Consider the following 20901-nt stretch of genomic DNA (forward strand, 5'->3'; position numbering starts at 1 on the left):
AATATAAAAGCTTAAGAGTAAAATTTTTTAATTAAAAATAAATTTTCCATAATGAATTTTTTAAAATATTACTTACTAGGCTGAAAAGGCTACAAATAAAGCATAAATAAAGTTAGTTTCTTCCTCTGGTAGGAGTTATTACATATTTCTATCTCAAGATCTAGTCATACAAAGCTCCTTTCAGTTCTTCAAAAACCAAGACCTTTCCCACCCAAGACATCCATACATACTGTACCTAGTACAAAACTGCCCTCCCCACTTCGCCATTCTTTGCATAGCTGATTCTTCTAAGTAACTCTATCAAAGTAGCTGCACTTTACAGTATTCTCTGACAGAACTTTTGTTCTTTAAAGCACTTATAACCTGTTACCCATTCTTAATTTTGAAAATTTCCAAATATAATTAAAAGAAATAACCATCTGGGTGCCTCAGCTGGTTAAGCATCCGACGTTGGCTCAGGTCACAATCTCAAGGTTCATGAGTTCGATCCCTGCATTGGGCTCCGTGCTGACAGTGCAGAGCCTGCTGGGGATTCTCTCTTCCCTTCTCTCTGCCCCTCCCCCCACCAAAACAAGTAAATAAACCTAAAAAAGAAAAGAACTGTCAACATACTCTTCACCTAGATTCACCAATTAGTTTCACAATTCTCTCTCCCCCTCCCCCATGCACACATTTCTTGCTGATCCATTTGAAAGATACAGACATCATGGCACTCCACCTGTAAGTATCAGCATATACCCACTCAGAAAAATAAACTTTCTCCTGTACAGCCACAAGATTATTATCATACCAAGCAAATTTAACATTAATATTAGTGCCTAATAATATATAGTCCAAATTCTCTATTTGAAACAAAAATGTTCTTCAGAGTTTTTCAAAATCTAGAATCCTTTCATAATTCACACACTGCATTTGTCATGTTCCTTCTGTCTCCTTTAATCTCAACTGTATCCTTGTTTTAAAAGGATATTTTTTGAAGTCAACCGTCTTGACTTCCAAGCTGAATGGTACATGCTACACATTCTGAATCTGCCTTATTGTTTCCTCATGATTAAAGTCAGATTAAACAATTCTAGCAAAAACACTATACAGGTGATGCTGTGTTTACTTGTTTTGCGTTGTGGGTGTGTGATTCCTCCAAAATACCACATACAAGGGCAGTATAAATGGCTATGTTATTCAACAATGTATTTCTAGCATCTAAGACTATGTCCCACATAGGAGGTCCTCCGTAATACTTGTTGAATAAGAAAACGAATTCTCGGGGCGCCTGGGTGGCGCAGTCGGTTAAGCGTCCGACTTCAGCCAGGTCACGATCTCGCGGTCCGGGAGTTCGAGCCCCGCATCGGGCTCTGGGCTGATGGCTCAGAGCCTGGAGCCTGTTTCCGATTCTGTGTCTCCCTCTCTCTCTGCCCCTCCCCCGTTCATGCTCTGTCTCTCTCTGTCCCCCAAAAAATAAATAAAACGTTGAAAAAAAAAAATTTAAAAAAGAAAACGAATTCTCCATAACATATAGTACCAATATTTTCTTCAAGATGGGTAACCAATTGATATTTATTATTGATTTTAACTTATGATTAAGAGATAATGTTGTTAGGATCCAAAACTATACTATGAAATTGTTTTGAAATTTAGTATGAATGTATTTTCAGTACTGGGTAAGTGCTTTTTTCTTTTGTTTCAAGTTTTCCTTTAAATTCTAGATAATTAACACAGTGTAATATTAGTTTCAGGAGTAGAATTTAGTGATTCATCATTTACATATAACACCCAGTGCTCATTACAATACCCTCCTCAATACCTAGCATGCATTTAGCCCATCCCCCAAACCCACCTCCCCTTCAGGAACTCTCCGTTTGTTCTCCATAGTTAAGAGTCTGTTTTACAGTTTGCCTCTTTTTTTTTCTCCCACATTCATCTATTTTGTTTCTTAAATTCCACATGACTGAAATCATGTTATTTGTCTTTCTCCAACTTGCTTTGCTTAACATAATATATTCTAGCTCCATTCATATTGTTGCAAATGGCAAGAATTCATTTTATGTTTGTTTATTTATTTCTATTGATAGAGAGGGAGAATGGAGGAGGGTCAGAGACAAAGGGGAGAGAGAATCACAACCAGGTTGCAAGCTGTCAGTACAGAGCCCAACTCAAGGCTCAATCTCACCAAATATGACCTGAGCCAAAATCAAGAGTCAGACGCTTAACCAAATAAACAACCCAGGTATCCCAAGATTTCATTCTTTTTGATAGCTGAGTAACATTCTATTGTATATATGTACCACATCTTCTTTATCCATTCATCAGTCAGCGGACATTTGGACTGTTTCCTTTATTTGACTATTGTTGAGAATGCTGCTATAAAGATTGGGGTATTTGTGCCCTTCAAATCAGTATTTTTGAATCCCCTGGGCAAATACCTAGTAGTTCAACTGCTGGATCATAGAGTAGCTCTTTTTATAACTTGAGGAACCTCCACACTGTTTTCCTGAGTGGCTGCACCAGTTTCCATTCCCAGCAGTGCAAGAGGGTTCCTCTTTCTCCACATCCTCGCCAACACCTGTTGTTTCCTGTGTTGTTTATTTTAGCCATTCTGACAGGTGTGAGGTGATGTCTTATTGTGGTTTTGATCTTTATTTTTATTTCCCTGATGATGAATGATGTTGAGCATCTTTTCATGTGTCTGTTAGTCATCTGGATGTCTTCTTTGGAAAAATGTCTATTCATGTCTTCTACCCATTTCTTAACTGGATTATTTCTTTTTGGGTGTTGAGTCTGGTAAGTTCTTTATAGATTTTGGATACTACCCCTTTATCAGATAAGTCATTTGCAAATTATCTTCTCCCATTCCAAAGGTTGCATTTTAGTTTTGTTGATTGCTTCTATTAGGTAAGTGCTCTTAACCAGAGGTACATAAAACACTCTCTTTCTAATGGAGAATTTGTGACTTGCTATCAAAAAGCCGTCAGGGGCGCCTGCGTGGCTCAGGTCATGATCTCCCAGTTTTTGAGTTCTAGCCCTGTCATTGGGCTCTGTGCTGACAGCTCAGAGCCTGGAGCTTGCTTCAGATTCTGTGTCTTTCTCTCTCTCTGCCCCTCCCCTGCTCATGCTCTGTCTCTCTCAAAAATAAACAAACATTAAAAAAAAAAAAATGTCTTCAGTCAATAAAGGCATTCAACCACTCATAAAGGAATCTTAATGTTGAGGACAGGAGGAAATGACACACTCTCTTCACAGTGAAAATTGGTGTATTTTGTTTCTATACGTTTAAAGCATCTTAGTATTAGAAAACTCATTCTAAAAACATTTTTTATAACATTTATTTTTTAAGAGACAGAGTATGAGCAGTAGAGGGGCAGACAGAGAGGTAGTCACAGATTTGGAAGCAAGCTCCAGGCTCTGAGCGGTCAGCAAAGAACCCAATGCGGGGGCTCAAACTCACAAATGCAAGATCATGACCTGAGCTGGTTGGATGCTTAACCGAATGAGCCACCCAGGTGCCCCTAGAAAACTCATTCTAAAACAAAACAAAACAAAACCTCTCCAGGAATAGTAAAGTTGTACACATCAGTCACTCCTCAAAGAGCTGGAAGTTCAAAATGATTAAGACCTAATCTCCTGGTCTCTGGGAACTTGAAATCAGGAGAAAGTAGACACAAAATTTTCAAAAAGTTTAAGTGTTAACACCTAGACATACATGCAAAGTTATGATATGCATGATAAAACGTTTTCTTAAAAAAAAATCAATCACTTTTGTTATATACAAACCTTCAGAAAGACAAACTTGGTGGAATATCTATTGGGGCACTCAACTTCTTCACTCACAAGGTAGGGTCTCATTTCAGAAAAGACAGAAGCTATAGAAACATGAAATTCCTCATCTTTCTCCCCACTCCTGCTTCCCCTAAACCTATCCACAAAAGCATGTACCTAATTTGCTCCTGTAAAGAAGACATGCCTCTTCTTTCCAGTACTGGAGAGAAATCTCACTTCAAGAATCTCACATTATCAATTACTGTATCTCCTTTCCTTTATTTTTTTTCTTTAATTTTAAATCTTAACTTTCCTTGACGCAAACCTGCCATAACCAAAATCAAATTAAAAACAAAAACAACGGTTCTTACAAATTATTTAATTTTTCTCATCCTTTCACCAATAAACTTAAAAAAGCACATTCCATTAAATCCATTACAAGTTGACTATCCTGATTAGTGTTAACAACTGCATCAAAGACCTCCAAATGACCAAATAAAGACAATGCTCTAGTTTTAGTATTCACTGTACCCAATCTTTGTGTAATAACTAATGGTCATGACCTTTTACTCGAAATTCACTTCCTCTGGTTTCTGTGATAGCTATTTACCTGTAATTACTTCTCCCAACTCTCTGATGTTTCCGTACTGACTCTTCCTCTGCCAACCCCTCTAAATGTTGGAGTTGTCTAGGGATCCCTCCTCTTGTCCTACATGTTCTGCTTGTCTTAAACAGTCATGTTCTCCTAATGTTCAGTTAATTTTTATATGTTAACAATTTCTAAATCTCCAGCCCCATCCTATTTCACAAGCTTCAGACCCTGATAGCCAACTGCCCACTAAACATCTCAATCTGGATTCCCCCAGCACCTTTAACTTAACAAAACTGACATTTTCTTCAAATTCCTTCCCTTTTTCTAGTTAATGCCACTACTAAATTAATGCCATTACTGTCTGACCAGATCTTAATCCAGAAATGTAATCCTTGATTCCTCCCTTTTCCCTGACCTTCCAAATACTCACCAATTCCTGCTAATTATATCTTAAAGATTACCTCTCAAACATCTCCACTGCCTTATTTCAGATCATTATCAGCTCTTGCCTGCACTATTACCATATAGTCTCCTAACTGATGTTCTTGCCACTGACCACATCCTTTAAATAATGCACTTTCAGTTTGCACTATGGAAAATGTGTTTTAATCACGCCTTTGCTTAAATAGCTCCAATTGGTTGGTCCTACTACTTAGACAAGTCATCAACTAAAGGATAATTTTCACATTTTTAACTCTATGAAATGTAGATCTGTATTATAATTGGTGGTATCTTAAAAGCACCAACTAGCCAAGCAGCAGGAGCAAAGTACTCATTACTACACTAAAAGCACCAGCATCAAAATTTAGAAAATGGGTGCTGGAGCCAATGGGAGGAAATATTTAAGAAACTACTGAGGGGGCGCCTGGGTAGCTCAGTCGGCTGAGCGTCCGACTTCAGCTCAGGTCATGATCTCACCGTTCATGAGTTCAAGCCCTGCGTCGGGCTCTGTGCTGACAGCTCGGAGCCTGGAGCCTGCCTCAGATTCTGTGTCTCCCTCTCTCTTCCCCTTCCCCACTCATGCTCCGTCTCTGTCTCTCAAGGATGAATAAACGCTAAAAAAATTAAAAAATAAAAACTTCCCCTCTTTTTCGAAAAGAAAAGAGAAAAGAAAAGAAAAGAAAATACTGAGGCATCTTTTATTCCTACAGAAACCATGGGGTACCTGGGTGGCTCAGTCGGTTGAGCATCTGACTTAGCCTCAGGTCATGATCTTGTGGTTTGGGAGTTCAAGCACCACGCTGGGCTCACTGCTGTCAGCAAAGAACCTGCTTCAGACCCTCTGTCCCCCTCTGCCCCTCCCCCACTTGTGCTCTCTCTCAAAAATAAATAAAAATTTAAAAAAAAATGTTTATTCCTACAGAAACCAAATGATTGTCAAGAGAAAGTGAGGTACACAGTAAATGAGACATGTTCATCTGGTTTCCCACAGTGAGAATCGAGGGTAGACCTGCTGTAGTTAACTATAAATCTGCAATAGAGCCCAGCACCAATTTTTATACAATTACTTTAATTCCCACATAGATTAGCTCAAGAAATACTGTCACCAATACTCACGATGACACAAAATTGACACCATGAGGAAACTGTGCTACAAAACTGAAAAAGTGATTCAGAATCCACACACACACAAACTCTACTAGAAGAAACCAGCAAAGCTGCAGAATACAAATTAATATACGACAATCAACTGCATTTCTAAATACTACCAATGAATAATCTGAAAATAAAATTAAGAAAAAAATTCATTTGCAATATCACCAAAAAAGAACAAAATACTTAGGAATGAATTTAACAACAAAAAAAGTAAACACTGTACAATGAAAATTACGTAACAAAGAGTAAGCAATTAAATACAACCTATGTAATTGGAAAAACGTCTCAGGTTTCTGGATGTTAAACATTGTTAAGATGGCAAAATTTCCCAAATCAATCTATAGATTCATTATAGTATCTGTCAAAATCGCAGCTGCCTTTTTTTTTTTTTGCAAAAACTGACAGATTGCTCCTAAAATTCATATAGAAAAACAAGAAACCCAGAATACACAAATAACCTTAAAAAAGAAGAAAACCAAAGGACTCAGACTTCCCTGTTTCAAAAGTTAATACAAAGTAACAGTAATCAAGACATGATGCAGGTGTAAAGGACACATAAAAGGAATAAAACTGAAAATCCGGAAACAAATCCTTACATTTATGTTCAACTGACCTTTAAAAAGACTGTCAAAACAGTTCAATAGGAAAGAAAAGTCTTTTTAACAAATGGTTCAGAGAAATTGGTATTCACATCTAAAAAAAATAAAAAATGAAGCTGCACACCTACCTCACACACAAAAAATGAAATGGATCACAAACTAAATATAAGAGCTAAAACTATATAATTCTTAGAAAAATACACAGGAGTAAAAAAAAAAAAAAGAAAAAAAAGAGAAATACACAGGAGTAAATCTGTCACTCTGTGTTAGGCAACATTTTCTTAAGTATGACATAAAAGGCACAAGCAAAACAAGAAAAAGAAATATATAAGACTTCATCAGAATTAAAGATATTTGTGTTTCAAAGGACATCATCAAGTGAAAGAACAACCTAAAAGAGCAGGAGAAATTGCAAATAACACACCCAAAAAGGGACTTATCACCATGACACATAAAGAACGCTTACAACTCAATAATGAAAACATAAATAATCCAATTTTTTTTATTTTTTGAGAGAGAGATGGTGAAAGGGGGACAGAGGATTGGAAGCAGGATCTGCGTTGACAGCAGAGAGCCCAATGTGGGGCTCGAACTCATGTATCATGAGATCATGACCTGAGCTGGTCCAACACTCAACCAACTGAGCCACCCAGGAGCCCCAATAATCCAATTTTTTAAATAGGCAAAGACCTTAATCAACAGTTCTCCAAAGAAGGTGTACAAAAGGCCAATTACTACATGGAAAAGATGCTCAACATCATTAGTCATCAGGGTAATGAATATCAAAACCACAATGAGGTACCACTGCATACCCTAGGATGGTTATAAGCAAAGAGACAGACAAGTATTGGTAAGGATGTAGAAAAACTAGAACCCTCGTAGTTGTTGGTGAAACTGTAAAAGGGTGCAGGCAGGCTCTTTGAAAAAATCTGGCAATTTCTCAAAATGTTAAACACGGAGGTGTCATGTGACCAGCGATTCCACTCCTAGATTTGTATCCAAAACAAATGGAAACACATGTCCACACAAACCCTGTAAATGAACATTCAAAGCAGCACTATTTATAACAGCCAAAAAGTAGAAACAACCCAAATGTCCATCAACTGATGGATGGATTAACAAAATGAATATATGTCCATACAATGAAATACATTTTGGCCATGAAAAAAGAATGAAATACTGATACATGCAGCAACATGGATATAGATGAAAACACTGTGTTAAGTCAAAGAAGCCAGACACAAAAGGCCACATATTATATGATTCCGTTTATGCAAAATGTCCAGGACTGGCAAAATATAACCAGGAAGTAGTGGTTGCCAGGGACTGGAGGGAGAGAAGGGGGAAATGGGGAATGAATGCTAAGTGGTATGAAATTTCTTAGGGGGTAAAAAAATGTTCTAAAATTAGACAGTAGTGATGATTACATATTCTGGGGGGGGGGGAGTAATCATTAAATTGTATACCTTAAAAGGGTGAATTATAATGGCATATGAAATACCTCAATAAAACTTTTATTTTTTTTAGTGACTCAAAAGAAGACTTTTAACAAGAAGTCATCTTAAGAATACCTTAACCCAATGTATTTCAATTATACTTTCCTTTTTATGTTCCCTTTTTATAAGAATGACATATTAAAAAGCTGCCTTACAGGGGCACCTGGGTGGCGCAGTCGGTTAAGCGTCCGACTTCAGCCAGGTCACGATCTCGCGGTCCGGGAGTTCGAGCCCCGCGTCAGGCTCTGGGCTGATGGCTCAGAGCCTGGAGCCTGCTTCCGATTCTGTGTCTCCCTCTCTCTCTGCCCCTCCCCCGTTCATGCTCTGTCTCTCTCTGTCTCAAAAATAAATAAACGTTGAAAAAAAATTAAAAAAAAAAAAGCTGCCTTACAAGTGGCATAAAATAAAAACTTTACATGGTAAGTAGTGTTCCACTCTAATTAGCAGGGTTCTTTATTTCTTAGTAATACAACAAATAGTATATCTTGCAACTGATGGCACCTGTATTTGGTATGATATAGTGTTTGCCATAAAGCTGTAATGAGTACCTTGGCAGGAAATGTTTTTCATTTTATGTAATTATTTTAATGTAAATATTAAGAATATATTCAACCCTAAACTGATGGGTTACTGCTTAGAATGAAGCTAAGTGCATTAAAGTTAACACATATTTGGGGCGCCTGGGTGGCGCAGTCGGTTAAGCGTCCGACTTCAGCCAGGTCACGATCTCGCGGTCCATGAGTTCCAGCCCCGCGTCGGGCTCTGGGCTGATGGCTCGGAGCCTGGAGCCTGTTTCCGATTCTGTGTCTCCCTCTCTCTCTGCCCCTCCCCCGTTCATGCTCTGTCTCTCTCTGTCCCAAAAATAAATAAAAAACATTGAAAAAAAATTAAAAAAAGTTAACACATATTAAAAAAATAAATAACAGAGATGATAATAACCCAATATGGCAAGGAATAATGTTGGCAACAAAATTACTTAAGTTAGGAAATATATAGGTCAAGAATATAATCTAAAACCCTTCAAAATATGAAATGCTTTCACAAGCTAACCTCTCTCATACAATCTCATTCTCACTCCCCAATACTCCAATCACAATTAATTATTTCTCATTATTCCTGAAGGATGAGGTCATTGAGAAACAAACCATAAAGGGCTTTATCTGTAATGGCTGGAATTTATAAACAAGTACTTCTCAATCTTTTTTTCCACTTTGGCCCCAACCTCCTAAAAATCTCCATTAATAACAGCAACTTAACAGGGCATTAGTTCTCTTTGGTTTTGTTGCGGCAGTTTTAGTAGATTCCACATGTGAGATCATACAGTATTTGTTGCTCTGTCCGACTTACTTCACCTAGCATGATGCTTTCAAGATCCATCCATGTTACTGCAAATGGTAAGATTTCATTCTTTTTTATGGCTAAATAATATTGCTGTGTACACTTATACCACATTTCTTTATCCACTGACCCATCAGTGAACAACTAGGTTGTTTCCCTATGTTAGGTATTGCAAAAAATGCTGTAATGAACATGTGGATGCACATATTTTTTTGAGCTAAGTGTTTTCCGTTTCTTTAAATAAATACCCAGAAGTGGAACTGCTGGATCATTTGGTAGTTCTATGTTTAATTTTTTGAGGAACTCCATACTGTTTTCCATGGTAAGTGAACCAATTTACATTTCCATCAACGGTACACAAAGGTTCCCTTTCCCCCCACACCCTCGCCAACATTTGTTATTTCTTGTCTTTGATAACAGCCATTGCAAAAGGTGTGAGGAAAAATTACTTTTAATTAATAATAGTAAAAGAAAACTTCCCAAGGCCAAAAGGAAATAGGAATCTTCAAAACAACTATATTTCCAAAATATTGATTTTTAAAAACCTTAAATTCACAGGAAATTGCATAACACTAAAAACAGAAGAGCACAAGCTTCCAAAGAGAAAATTCAAGTTACCTACAAAAAATCAGACTTATGGAGCACCTGGGTGGCTCAGCCGTGACTTCAGCTAGGGTCATGATCTCACAGTTCAAGAGTTCAAGCCCCACAATGGGCTTTGCGTTGACAGCACAGAACCTGCTTTAGATCCTCTGTCTCCCTCTCTCTGCACCCCCTCAAAAATAACAAACATTAAAAAAAAAACACCAGACTTATAATTCTATGACTTCTTAAAAGCAACATTGGATTCTAGAAGACAATGGAGTAATGCCTCAAAATTGTGAAACACTTCATGCAAACTAGAATCCTATACAACCAAATTAAATTTTTAAAAAGGAAAGCATTTAAAATAAGTTTTAAGATGTCAAGCCAAAACTTGAGGGTTTGGCTCTAGCAAAATGACGAAGTACCCTCTAAGAAAGTAAAAAACATGGGATGCAGGAAATAGTGTATCCAACACAAGAGATTAACATAGGGAAGTCCTAGATGACAGCTATGGAAAAGACCTAGAGAGCAACCAATCTGGATTAAAAGGAGAAAGAAGACTCCCAGAGAGAGATGTTTGAGGGAAAAGAAGGATATAACAAAACTAGACAGTATAAGACAGTAGAAAAATGTATAGACGAGACAAAAGCAGAGATAAAGTATTACAAGAAAGCAACTGCAATCATGGTACTATCTGGCTCTGTAATATACTACTTGGAGAATAATATTAATTTGGTCAAAATAATAAAAAAGCTATTAATTTTCAACCTTTAGAAACAACCTATAAACAAAGCATGGAAAATTATAGTTAAGAATTTTAAGGGGCACCTGGGTGGCTCAGTAAAGCATCCAACTCTTGATTTTGGCTCAGGTCATGATCTCACAGTTTTTTAGTTTGAGCCTTGCATCGGGCTCTGTGCTGGCAACAGGGAGCCTGCTTCAGATTCTGTCTCCCTCTCTGCCCTTCCACCACTGTCTCTCAAAATGTTAAAAAAAAAAAAAAAAAGAACAGAATATTAAAAGTTATCAAATTTTAAAATATACAAGCAAAGTACAGATGACAAAAATTGAGAGATGGAAGGAGGAAGAGAAATGAAGGCAAAGGCAGGGACTTTAATACTCACCTTATAAAGGAGAGAAATAAAATCTAGAGTTGATGGAATAAGAAAAAAACCCTAAGTTTAAAGTTATAAAAGTAACCAATAGAAAAGCCAAAAATTGGAAAGGGGAAAAGAGATATAGGGCATATTTAACAGAATCTTTATCACAGCAAGAAAGCCTTTACACGGCAAGATGTCTAAAATGAATAACACTGGTGTAAAGGTATGATTTAATATTATAGAGGTAATGACCAGAACAAAGGAACATAACACTTAAAAATTAAAGTACAGGTGCCTGGGTGCTCAGTTGGTTAGGCACCTTCTCTTGATTTCAGCTCAGAGCTTGGATCTTGCCATTTGTGGGATTGAGCCCCAAGTCGGGCTCCACACTGACAGCATGGAGCCTGCTTGGGATTTTCTCTCTTCCTCACTCTCTGCCTCTCCACCACTCACACTCTGTCCCTCTCTCTCAAAATAAACAAATAAAATTTTTTGAAAAGTTAAAGTAATGACTCTTTCTCAAAGCAGGACTCAGGAGGCCTGAAGTCTACCTGTTCCTTTTAAGCCATTCCCCTTCTGTATTCTTCGGTATTTTTAGTCAAATACATGCATTATTAAAGGAAATTTTCAAGTGTTTAACATAAATTAAAACTACCATTAGAAATAAGATAATGAGAGGTGCCTGGTGGTTCAGGTGGTTAAGAACTCAACTCTTGATTTTGGTTCAAGTCATGATCTCACAGTTCAGTATGTGAGTTCAAACCTCACATTGACAGCAGAAAGTCTGCTTGGGATTCTCGCTCTCCTTCTCTCTCTCTGCCCTTCCCCCGCTTGTGTGCGTGTGCACGTATGTGTGCGTGTATGTTCTCTCTCTCTCAAAATAAATTTTAAAAAAAGAAAGAAGACAATTAAACAGGCATTTTTGGTAGCTGTCTGGGTGACATAGATTACCTTTCAAATTTTAATATTTAAATTTTCTACAGAGTGTATGTATATAAAAAAATACATCTTATTGATAAAGCTGTGAATGGGAGCCTAGTAAGTTGAAACTTTTCTCAAAAGTGATGTCAGTGTCATCTGATGTGAAGACAGATTCATTTATAATTAAGTTGGTAGATGTGAAGATAGAACTGGAAGCAGTTCATGTCTGAGAGACACAAATTTTTTCTATGAAGAGACAAAAAATCTGCTTAAGAAGAGGCCAGGAATGCTAAACATCATGCAATGCATGAAACAATCCTAACTCCCTAAAGAAACAGTAGACTACAGTAGCAATCTAAAGGTATGGTCCCTGGGAATCTACAAGGTCAAGCTAGTTTTAAAATAATATTAAGAAATTTTAGGGGCGCCTGGGTGGCGCAGTCGGTTAAGCGTCCGACTTCAGCCAGGTCACGATCTCGCGGTCCGTGAGTTCGAGCCCCGCGTCAGGCTCTGGGCTGATGGCTCAGAGCCTGGAGCCTGTTTCCGATTCTGTGTCTCCCTCTCTCTCTGCCCCTCCCCCGTTCATGCTCTGTCTCTCTCTGTCCCAAAAATAAAAAAAAAAAAAAAAAAAAACGTTGAAAAAAAAAAGAAATTTTATTTGCCTTTTTCACCCTCATTCTCCCCATAAGTTTAGAGTGGGATTTTCCAGAAACTAAATAATATCTGATGATTTCACTCTAAAGACTAAAGGTATGTGAACATGTGTATTCTTGTTTTTATATCTTCTCAGTTTCAATTTCTAATACAGTAAATATTGAGAGAGATAACCCACATAAAAGTTCTTGGGATCCTCAATAGTTAAGAATGTAAAGGGGTCCTGAGTCCAGAAAGTTTGAGAATCACTGCACCAGGACATACTGTAAGACAAACCTAAACATTTTTTTAAGTTTATTTATTTTTGAGAAAGAGAGACAAGCCTGAGAGAGCAGGGGAGGGGCAGAGAGAGGGAGACAGAGGATCTAGAGAGCCCAACACGGGGCTCCACTCTAACTCACGAACCACAACATGACCTGAACCCAAGTCAGATGCTTCACTGACTAAGCCACTCAGGCAGCCCCTAAACATTTTTTAATATTTGCAAATAGCCACTTTTGTTTGCTCCTCTCTAACGAGCAGCAATAAAACTCTTAAAACTAAAACTTCAAATAGCTTCATATTCTTCAGCCTGTTTTTGAGAAACAAAAATCTAAAAGATGGATTTAGACAACTGTCAAAAGTGGAAAAGATTGTGAAACTTAGAGAAAAATAGAAAAAGGGAAACTCAGAAGAAACTCAACTGTGAGAAGGATTCCATCCTCCCTAACAATTCTCATCATTAACCTAAGGGAAAAACACTGCCCGTTAACTTTGATTACAATCTAGAATCCTTATTTTAGTTTTATAAAGCACCTGAAAAGTCATCTACTTTCAACATAATGAAAAAAATCCCTCTTTATAACATCCCTAAAATGATCATCTAGCCTCTTTTTAAACACTTCCTTGAACAGAGAATTTTTCTCTCACAACACCTAAATGCAATTTTTTATTTTATTTTTTTTAATTAACATCCAAATTAGTGCAACAATGATTTCAGAAGTAGATTCCTTAGTGCCCCTTACCCATTTAGCTCATCCCCTCCCACAACCCCTCCAGTAACCCTGTTTGTTCTCCATATTTGAGTCTCTTCTGTTTTGTCCCCCTCCCTGTTTTTATATTATTTTTGTTTCCCTTCCCTTACGTTCATCTGTTTTGTCTCTTAAAGTCCTCATGAGTGAAGTCATATGATTTTTGTCTTTCTCTGACTAATTTCACTTGGCATAATACCCTCCAGTTCCATCCACATAGTCGCAAATGGCAAGATTTCATTCTTTTTGATTGCCAAGTAATACTCCATTATATATACATATACAACATCTTTATCCATTCATCCATCGATGGACATTTGGGCTCTTTCCATACTTTGGCTATTGTTGATAGTGCTGCTATAAACATGCAGGTGCATGTGTCCCTTTGAGACAGCACACCTGTATCCCTTGGATAAATGCCTAGTAGTGCAATTGCTGGGTCGTAGGGTAGTTCTTTTTTAGTTTTTTGAGGAACCTCCATACTGTTTTCCAGCCTAAATGCAATTTTATACAACCTGTAACAGTCCACAAGTTCCCCAGACTACAAAGTTCCACTAACTACTTTATTAGCCACCAATTTAAAATATCTTAAGAGTGTGATGAAAACAGTACTAAAATATTTCTTTTTCATTTCAAGTATGAAAAATATGCCTATTATTAACTAGTCTTCCCTTTGTACAGCTCTTAGTGATGTCTTAGCAAGAACTGGTAAATTTCTAATCTTGACCCTAGAACAAAATTTAGCATTTCTTAACCCTGGCTACAAAACAAAATCAAGAAAAAAACTTTTTTAAACACAAAAATATACAAAACCCACCCTGAACCTGGAGTTTGGAATCTCTAGGGTATGAGTTCTAAGAAACTGGTTTGGCTGGTTTGGGTTTGGGTTTTTCAGCTCTACAGGTCAATTCTGGTACTTATCAAACATCAATTAGAACTATTAGGACAGATCAGCAATTCATCAAACATCCCAGGGTGTTTTCAGTGCATAGATTCATCATAGGTGGGCGGGTCTCTTGTTCTATGTAACAAACAACTCTCCTGCAAAATTATTTTCAAATAAATATTATACAATTATATTATACCTAGAGTTTATTAAGTATTTTCTTCTTTATTTTCCTTCTTAACCCTGCAGCAATCCTGTGAGCAATACGGGCAAGTAACATCTCCATTTAATAGGTTAAAAAAAAAAAAAAAAAAACTAAAGCTGCTGCAGAGTTACCAGATTAAAAGCATATCCTGGGGCGCCCAAGTGGCTCACTCAGTTAAGCAACCTTGATCTCAACTCAGGTCTTAATCTCAGGGTCATGAGTTGAAGCCCCATATTGGGCTCCGTGCTGGGTGTGAAGCCTACTTTAAAAAAAAAAAAAAAAAAAAGTATATCCTTATCTTCTGAGTATATATTCAGTACTCTCTCCACTAGACTACTGTCTTCCCATTTCACCAATCCCCCAGCACAACCAAAAAAGTTCTTGAGAGTTTTTTCTGAAATATAAACTTTACTAGCAAGGATGGAGAAAAACCAAAACTCGTATTTGGATTGTTTTCATCACCTGGCTGACTGAAACCAAACAAATTCAACCCATTCTTGCGATGCATGTCCTGTTCCAATTTTTTCCCCTTATTTTTAACTTAACTTTTTTAGTTTGAGATAACTGTAAATTGACACACAGCTGTGAGAAAAAATACATTCCGTGTAACTTATACCCAGTTTGCCCAAACAATAGCATCTTTAAAAATCTCAGAATACCAGGGGCGCCTGGGTGGCTCAGTCGGTAAGCGTCCGACTTCGGCTCACATCATGACCTCGCCTCACATCATGACCTCGCAGTGAGTTCGAGCCCCGCGTCAGGCTCTGTGCTGACAGCTCAAAGCCTGAAGCCTGCTCCGGATTCTATGTCTCACTCTCTATCTCCTCCTCCCCCACTTGCACTCTGTCTCTCTCTCTCTCTCTCTCTCTCACACAAATAAACATTAAAAAAAAAATCTCAGAATACCAGAACCAAAATATAAACATCAAATCAGTCAAGACACTAGTATTTCCATCATCACAAGGATCCCTCGCATTGCCCTGTTCCCCTAATTTTTAAATTCCTGATCTTAGGCATTATTTGGAAATATATAATCATTAAGCCCTTACTCAATTTTATCCATTCGAAATACCAGAAATATCTTTGGAAGCCATGAAAAAAAACTTTATCTCACAAAGTACTGGTGGTCAGGATTGTTACAACACAAGATTTTTAGGCTACTACTATAACAATATCCCTTGCAGAATGGAATTTTCAAGGTAAGAACCCAGTTCTAGCTTTATGAAGCAAAATTTTTAAAAAATTTTTAACTGACACGCATACTTCTTTTTAATTTTAATTTTTTTAAGAGAACAAACATGAGCGGGGGAGGGGCAGGAAAGGGGAGGGAGAGAGAGAACGAGAGAGAGAGAGAGAGAGAGAGAGAGAGAGAGAGAGAGAGAGAGAGAGAAAATCATAAGCAGGTGCCCCACTCAGTGCAGAGCCCATCACAGGGCTCGATCCCACAACCCTGGGATAAGGACCTGAGCTCAAATCAAGAGTCAGACACTCAACCAACTGAGCCACTCAGGCGCCCCCTGACATGCACACTTAATGATTCCATTTATATGAAGTTCTAGACAAAATAAATCTAAAGTGAAAAAAAATCAGAAATTGTTGGGGCAGAAAATAGCTAAAAAAGACTACATGTGAGATTTCTGGGAAAAAAGAAATATTCTGTACCCTGATAAGGGTATAGGTTACACAGGTATATCCATTTGTCAAAACTGTACTGGCATTAGGCAGTATTTTCTTAGATATGACATCAAAAGCACAAGCAAAACAAGAAAAAGGGATAAATTAGATTTCATCAAAACTAAAGACTTTTGTGCTTCAAAGTACACCATCAAGTGAAAGAATAACTCAAAGAAAAGGAGAAAATAATTGCAAATCACACACCCAAAAAGGGACTTATCACCAAAACACAAAAAGAACACTTAGAATTCAGTAGTGAAAACATAAATAATCCAATTTTTTAAATGGGCAAAGGATCTTAATCAACAGTTCTCCAAAGGTGTACAAAAGGCCAATTACTACATGGAAAAGATGCTCAACATCATTAGTCATCAGGGTAATGCATACCAAAACCACAATGAGGTACCACTGCACACACACCAGGATGGTTAGAAGCAAAGAAACAGACAAGTATTGGTAAGGATGTAGAGAAACTGGAACCCTCATAGTTGTTGGTAAAACTGTAAAAGGGTATAGGCAGGGTCTTTGGAAAACAGCTTGACAATTTCTCAAAATGTTAAACACGGAAGTGTCACGTGACCCAGCTATTCCACCCCTGGATTTGTATCCAAGACAAATGGAAACACATGTCCACACAAAACCTGTAAATGAACATTCAAAGCAGCACTGTGTAGCAGCACTACAGCCAAAAAGTAGAAACAACCCAAATGTCCATCAATTGATGGATGTATTAACAAAATGAATATATATCCATACAATGAAATATATTTTGGCCATAAAAAGGAATGAAGTACTAATACATGCTGCAACATGGCTGTAGCCGAAAACACTGTGTTAAGTGAAAGAAGCCAGACATAAAAGGCCACATATTATATGATTCTGTTAATGTGCAATGTCCAGGACAGGCAAAATATAAACACAGAAAATAGATTAGTGGTTGCCAGGGGTAGTAGGAGGGAATAATGGAAAGTGACTACTTATGGTTACACATTTCCTTTCAGGGCTGGTGAAAATGTTCTGAAATTAGACAATGGTGATGGCTGCACAACTCTATGAATATACTGAAAAATCAGTTAATTGTACCTTAAAAGGGTACATGTGAATTACATACATATAAATACAATATATGCACAACTCAATAAAGCTATTACTTAGAAAGTATACAGTTAATATATGTAAATTTCACCTTTAAAAAGCTTCTTAAAATAATTATGGAGTGGAGTGTGCATAGAAGTATAGATGAAACAAGCATGGATACAAAAAAGTTTATTATAGTATTCTGTTCACTTTGTATGTTTCTAAATTTTCCTTAATAAAAAGCTTTAACTGATGTATAAAAAGTTTTTAAAAAATAAAGTACACTGTATTTTTATTTCCTTTGTTTGACAAAGGAAATAGAATCGAGAAGTTGCTACCTTCTTCATTCTTTTGCAGATAGGACCGAAGACTCCATGTGAGACAAAAATGAAAAGTACTTCATCTTAAAAATGTACAAAGAGAATTTCAATCCTAAGTTTCAAAACAGTTCCTTACTCTTGAGTTCCTGTGGTTTTCATGGTTAATACATGAGACAATTCCTAATAAATGGGTGTAGTAACTCCTAATACTATGCTATCCAGTACAGCAGCCACTAGCTACATACAGCCACTTAAAACTCAGTTTTAATGAATTAAATTATAAATTCAGTATTCCGTCACACCAGTTATATTTCTAGTGTTCAACATCTACACGTGGCTATTGGCTACCATAGTGGATAGAGCAGATATAGATCACTGCCATCAGTGGAGAAAGTTCTATTGAACAGCACTACACTAATACGTAAAAAATATCCACAGGGAAACTTCCACATTCCAACTTAAGGCTGTTATACTGCATTTTACTGCAATAACCAAATCCTGAAAAACAAGGAAAACAAAGCATAAAAATATCAACCAAAGAATATCATTCATGGAAGTTTACACTAAAACAGCAGTTAAATTTCACTTTCAGAACCACCCAGCTACAGATGTTGGCCATGACAACTCCTCAGAGGCAAATTTCCCCATCTGTTAAAATAGATTATTACTATACTGCCAGTTTCCTAAAGTCAGATATAAAGATTATGCTGAAATACGAATAAAGCAAATTACTCTTCCAGTCAAGGATCTAATGAAAGGTATAATCAATGACATCAAAGAATTTATGATCCATAGCAAAATACACAGAATAAAATTCCCTTCCAAACTGAGCTTTGAGGCAAACATCATAATTAAAAGGATTATTAAATATATTTTGTTTCATCCAGAAAAGAAGTTTAACTAGATGATTTCTGTACTTCTCGTTCTACAAATGTGTACACATTTCATCCTGATTAGGTATAGATTTCCGTTAATGCCCATTAACATGAATATGCAGTATCAGGAAACAGGTGCACTCTTAATTCAAATATTTGAGAATATTTTTAGTACTTTACAAAAAAGTGGTGAGCAAACTTAAAATGTGAATTGGAATGTTTTTATATTTAGGACCTAAAAGCACAAAAACAAAATTTCACTTTGTATTCCTTCTCAGGCTATCACTGCAAATGGTTGGAGTGTGAATAACATTCTAAATATCAAGAACAGAATACTTTTTTTTAAGAAATTTAAAATCAAAATCAACTCTTTCCTTGCCAAGACTACTGGGCACCTAAAGCTCTTAGTCAAAATGGCTCCGTGTAAAGCATTTTCAAGCTTTTGAAAAGGTCACTTAAGAATGCAAGTACATTTTACTTTATCCTCATAAAATTCTTTTAAATTCAGTCTTTGCAATCCACTGCTCCCCTACCAAAAGGAATTCTCAAGACAGAATGAAAACCTGGAAATTGAAACCAGCCTGTAGGCAAGGTATACAGAAGAGTCACATGGAATCAATATGAAGGAGAAAGTTACTACTACCGGAGCATCTGGAATCAAATTAAATCAAGCACTAATTACATATTTCTAGTTCTGTACTGACCTCACATGGAGCTTTCTTACATTATACACAGGCCTACCTAGGTCTGCATATCTGAATTTGTAAGTGGTTCTATCTTACCAAAGTTAAATGTTTCAAAGCACAGAATAACATACCATATCCCCTTCCCCATTGTTCACGAACCCTCTCTCTGTTCGTCAAATCACCCCGATAAATCCATCTGTTCCCTCTAGCTGCTTCCAAAGAAAAATTCTAGCAACCAAAGGCACCAGATTGTAAAACACACACTCAGAGTTAAGAGTTCTGGCACTACCAAAATATGTTAAGAAATCTTGGCAAATTAGTTAAAATCCCTTGAACCGTATTACCTCAGTTGTAAACATGAATAATACATATCTACCTCCGAGCAGGGATAGGAGTTAGAATTTATTGTGTGCTCCAAATATAAGGTGTCTTTCCCCCATCTCACACTTTCCCTCCTACTTCTCCCCTTTAAAGCTTTCAGGGTTTGCTTCCAGCCTCCACTTAATTCCTTATCCTCGTTACTCCATCCTGCTCTTCTTACTCTAGCCCCTTACTCCAATTCCATACAATTCCACCACCCTCTGGTTCCAAGCTGCTACTTCCCTTTGCGCCCCCTAAGGTCCCAGGCAGCCCCTTCATTCAGCTCCCCACGTCTCCCTCAGTCCGCATTTCCTAACGGCTCCTCCCCTCGGTTCCCCACCCCCTCATCACCAGGTTCATCCTGCCCCTCCAACCGTCTCCCGCCCCCAGGTTCCTTCCTTCCCCTCCAAACACAGCTTCCCCGTCTCAACGTTTCATCTTGGTCCTCCAACCGACTTCCCCAATGCCTTGTTCGCTCCCTATTTTCTCCAACACCCAACTGAACACTCCATTCTATCCATTCTTTTCAACGTATACATAAACGCAAGGGACCCACATACACACACTAGAGATCCCACCCCCACCTCGATCCTCCATCTTTCCCTTTTATACTTGCTTCCTTTCTTCCTTTTCCCCCCGCCCCCACCTCCTCCGGAAGAGCCTGGTTCCCAGGCCAAGGTCTCTCACCTCATTCGGTCACTTCAGTGGTGCCAACCGCTTCATACAGGAAAAAACAACCAATCACGTCCCCTTGGGCGCTTCCCCTGCGAGTCCAAGTACTTACTGGGCACCCGCCCCACCGGGCACCCCGCACATGCACACGCACAAACCGAAGTCCTGGGGACGAGGGTTGAAAAGAGTGAGCCTTCTTACACCGGCCTCAAACACAGACCACTTCGCTACAGCCCTTCGCCATTTTGGTTTCCCGCGGACTGCCGGTGCATTCTGGGAGCGCGGAGCGACTCTGGTGCCGAATGGCAGCTCTCCAGGGCTGCGAGGGGGCGGGGACTGTGCGGTGAGCGCGGAAGAACACCGCGCCCTGCGTCCCTGGCCGAAGCTGAACAAAGAAGGACTCTTTAACGTAGCAGTGGGGCTAAGTCCTTCCGCCGCCGGCGCTAACACAATAGTGATCGCTGCGCTCCTGGCCGTCGGCTGTCTTAAGTGTGGCTCTCTT

At 38.1% G+C, this 20901-nt stretch overlaps 1 protein-coding gene across 8 annotated transcripts in view; it reads right to left on the reverse strand.

Moving 5' to 3' along the window:
- The window catches only part of MTF2 (metal response element binding transcription factor 2), an 81898-nt gene extending 61230 nt beyond the window's left edge, over window positions 1-20668 (reverse strand). For all 8 annotated transcript variants that reach the window (XR_006962849.1, XR_006962850.1, XR_006962848.1 and 5 more), the window contains exon 1: window positions 20415-20668. Coding sequence is in view for 4 of the 8 variants with exons in the window: in XM_047084572.1 (XP_046940528.1) it covers window positions 20415-20419 (5 nt within the window). In the remaining 4 variants the exon portion in view is untranslated. The remainder of the gene's footprint in view (window positions 1-20414) is intronic.
- Between the last annotated feature and the right edge of the window lie 233 nt (window positions 20669-20901).

Source organism: Lynx rufus, unplaced genomic scaffold (genome assembly GCF_022079265.1).
Source record: "Lynx rufus isolate CCGP_SWC_20201006 ecotype Redwood Valley unplaced genomic scaffold, mLynRuf1.p SCAF_2, whole genome shotgun sequence".
NCBI classification, from domain to species: domain Eukaryota; kingdom Metazoa; phylum Chordata; class Mammalia; order Carnivora; family Felidae; genus Lynx; species Lynx rufus.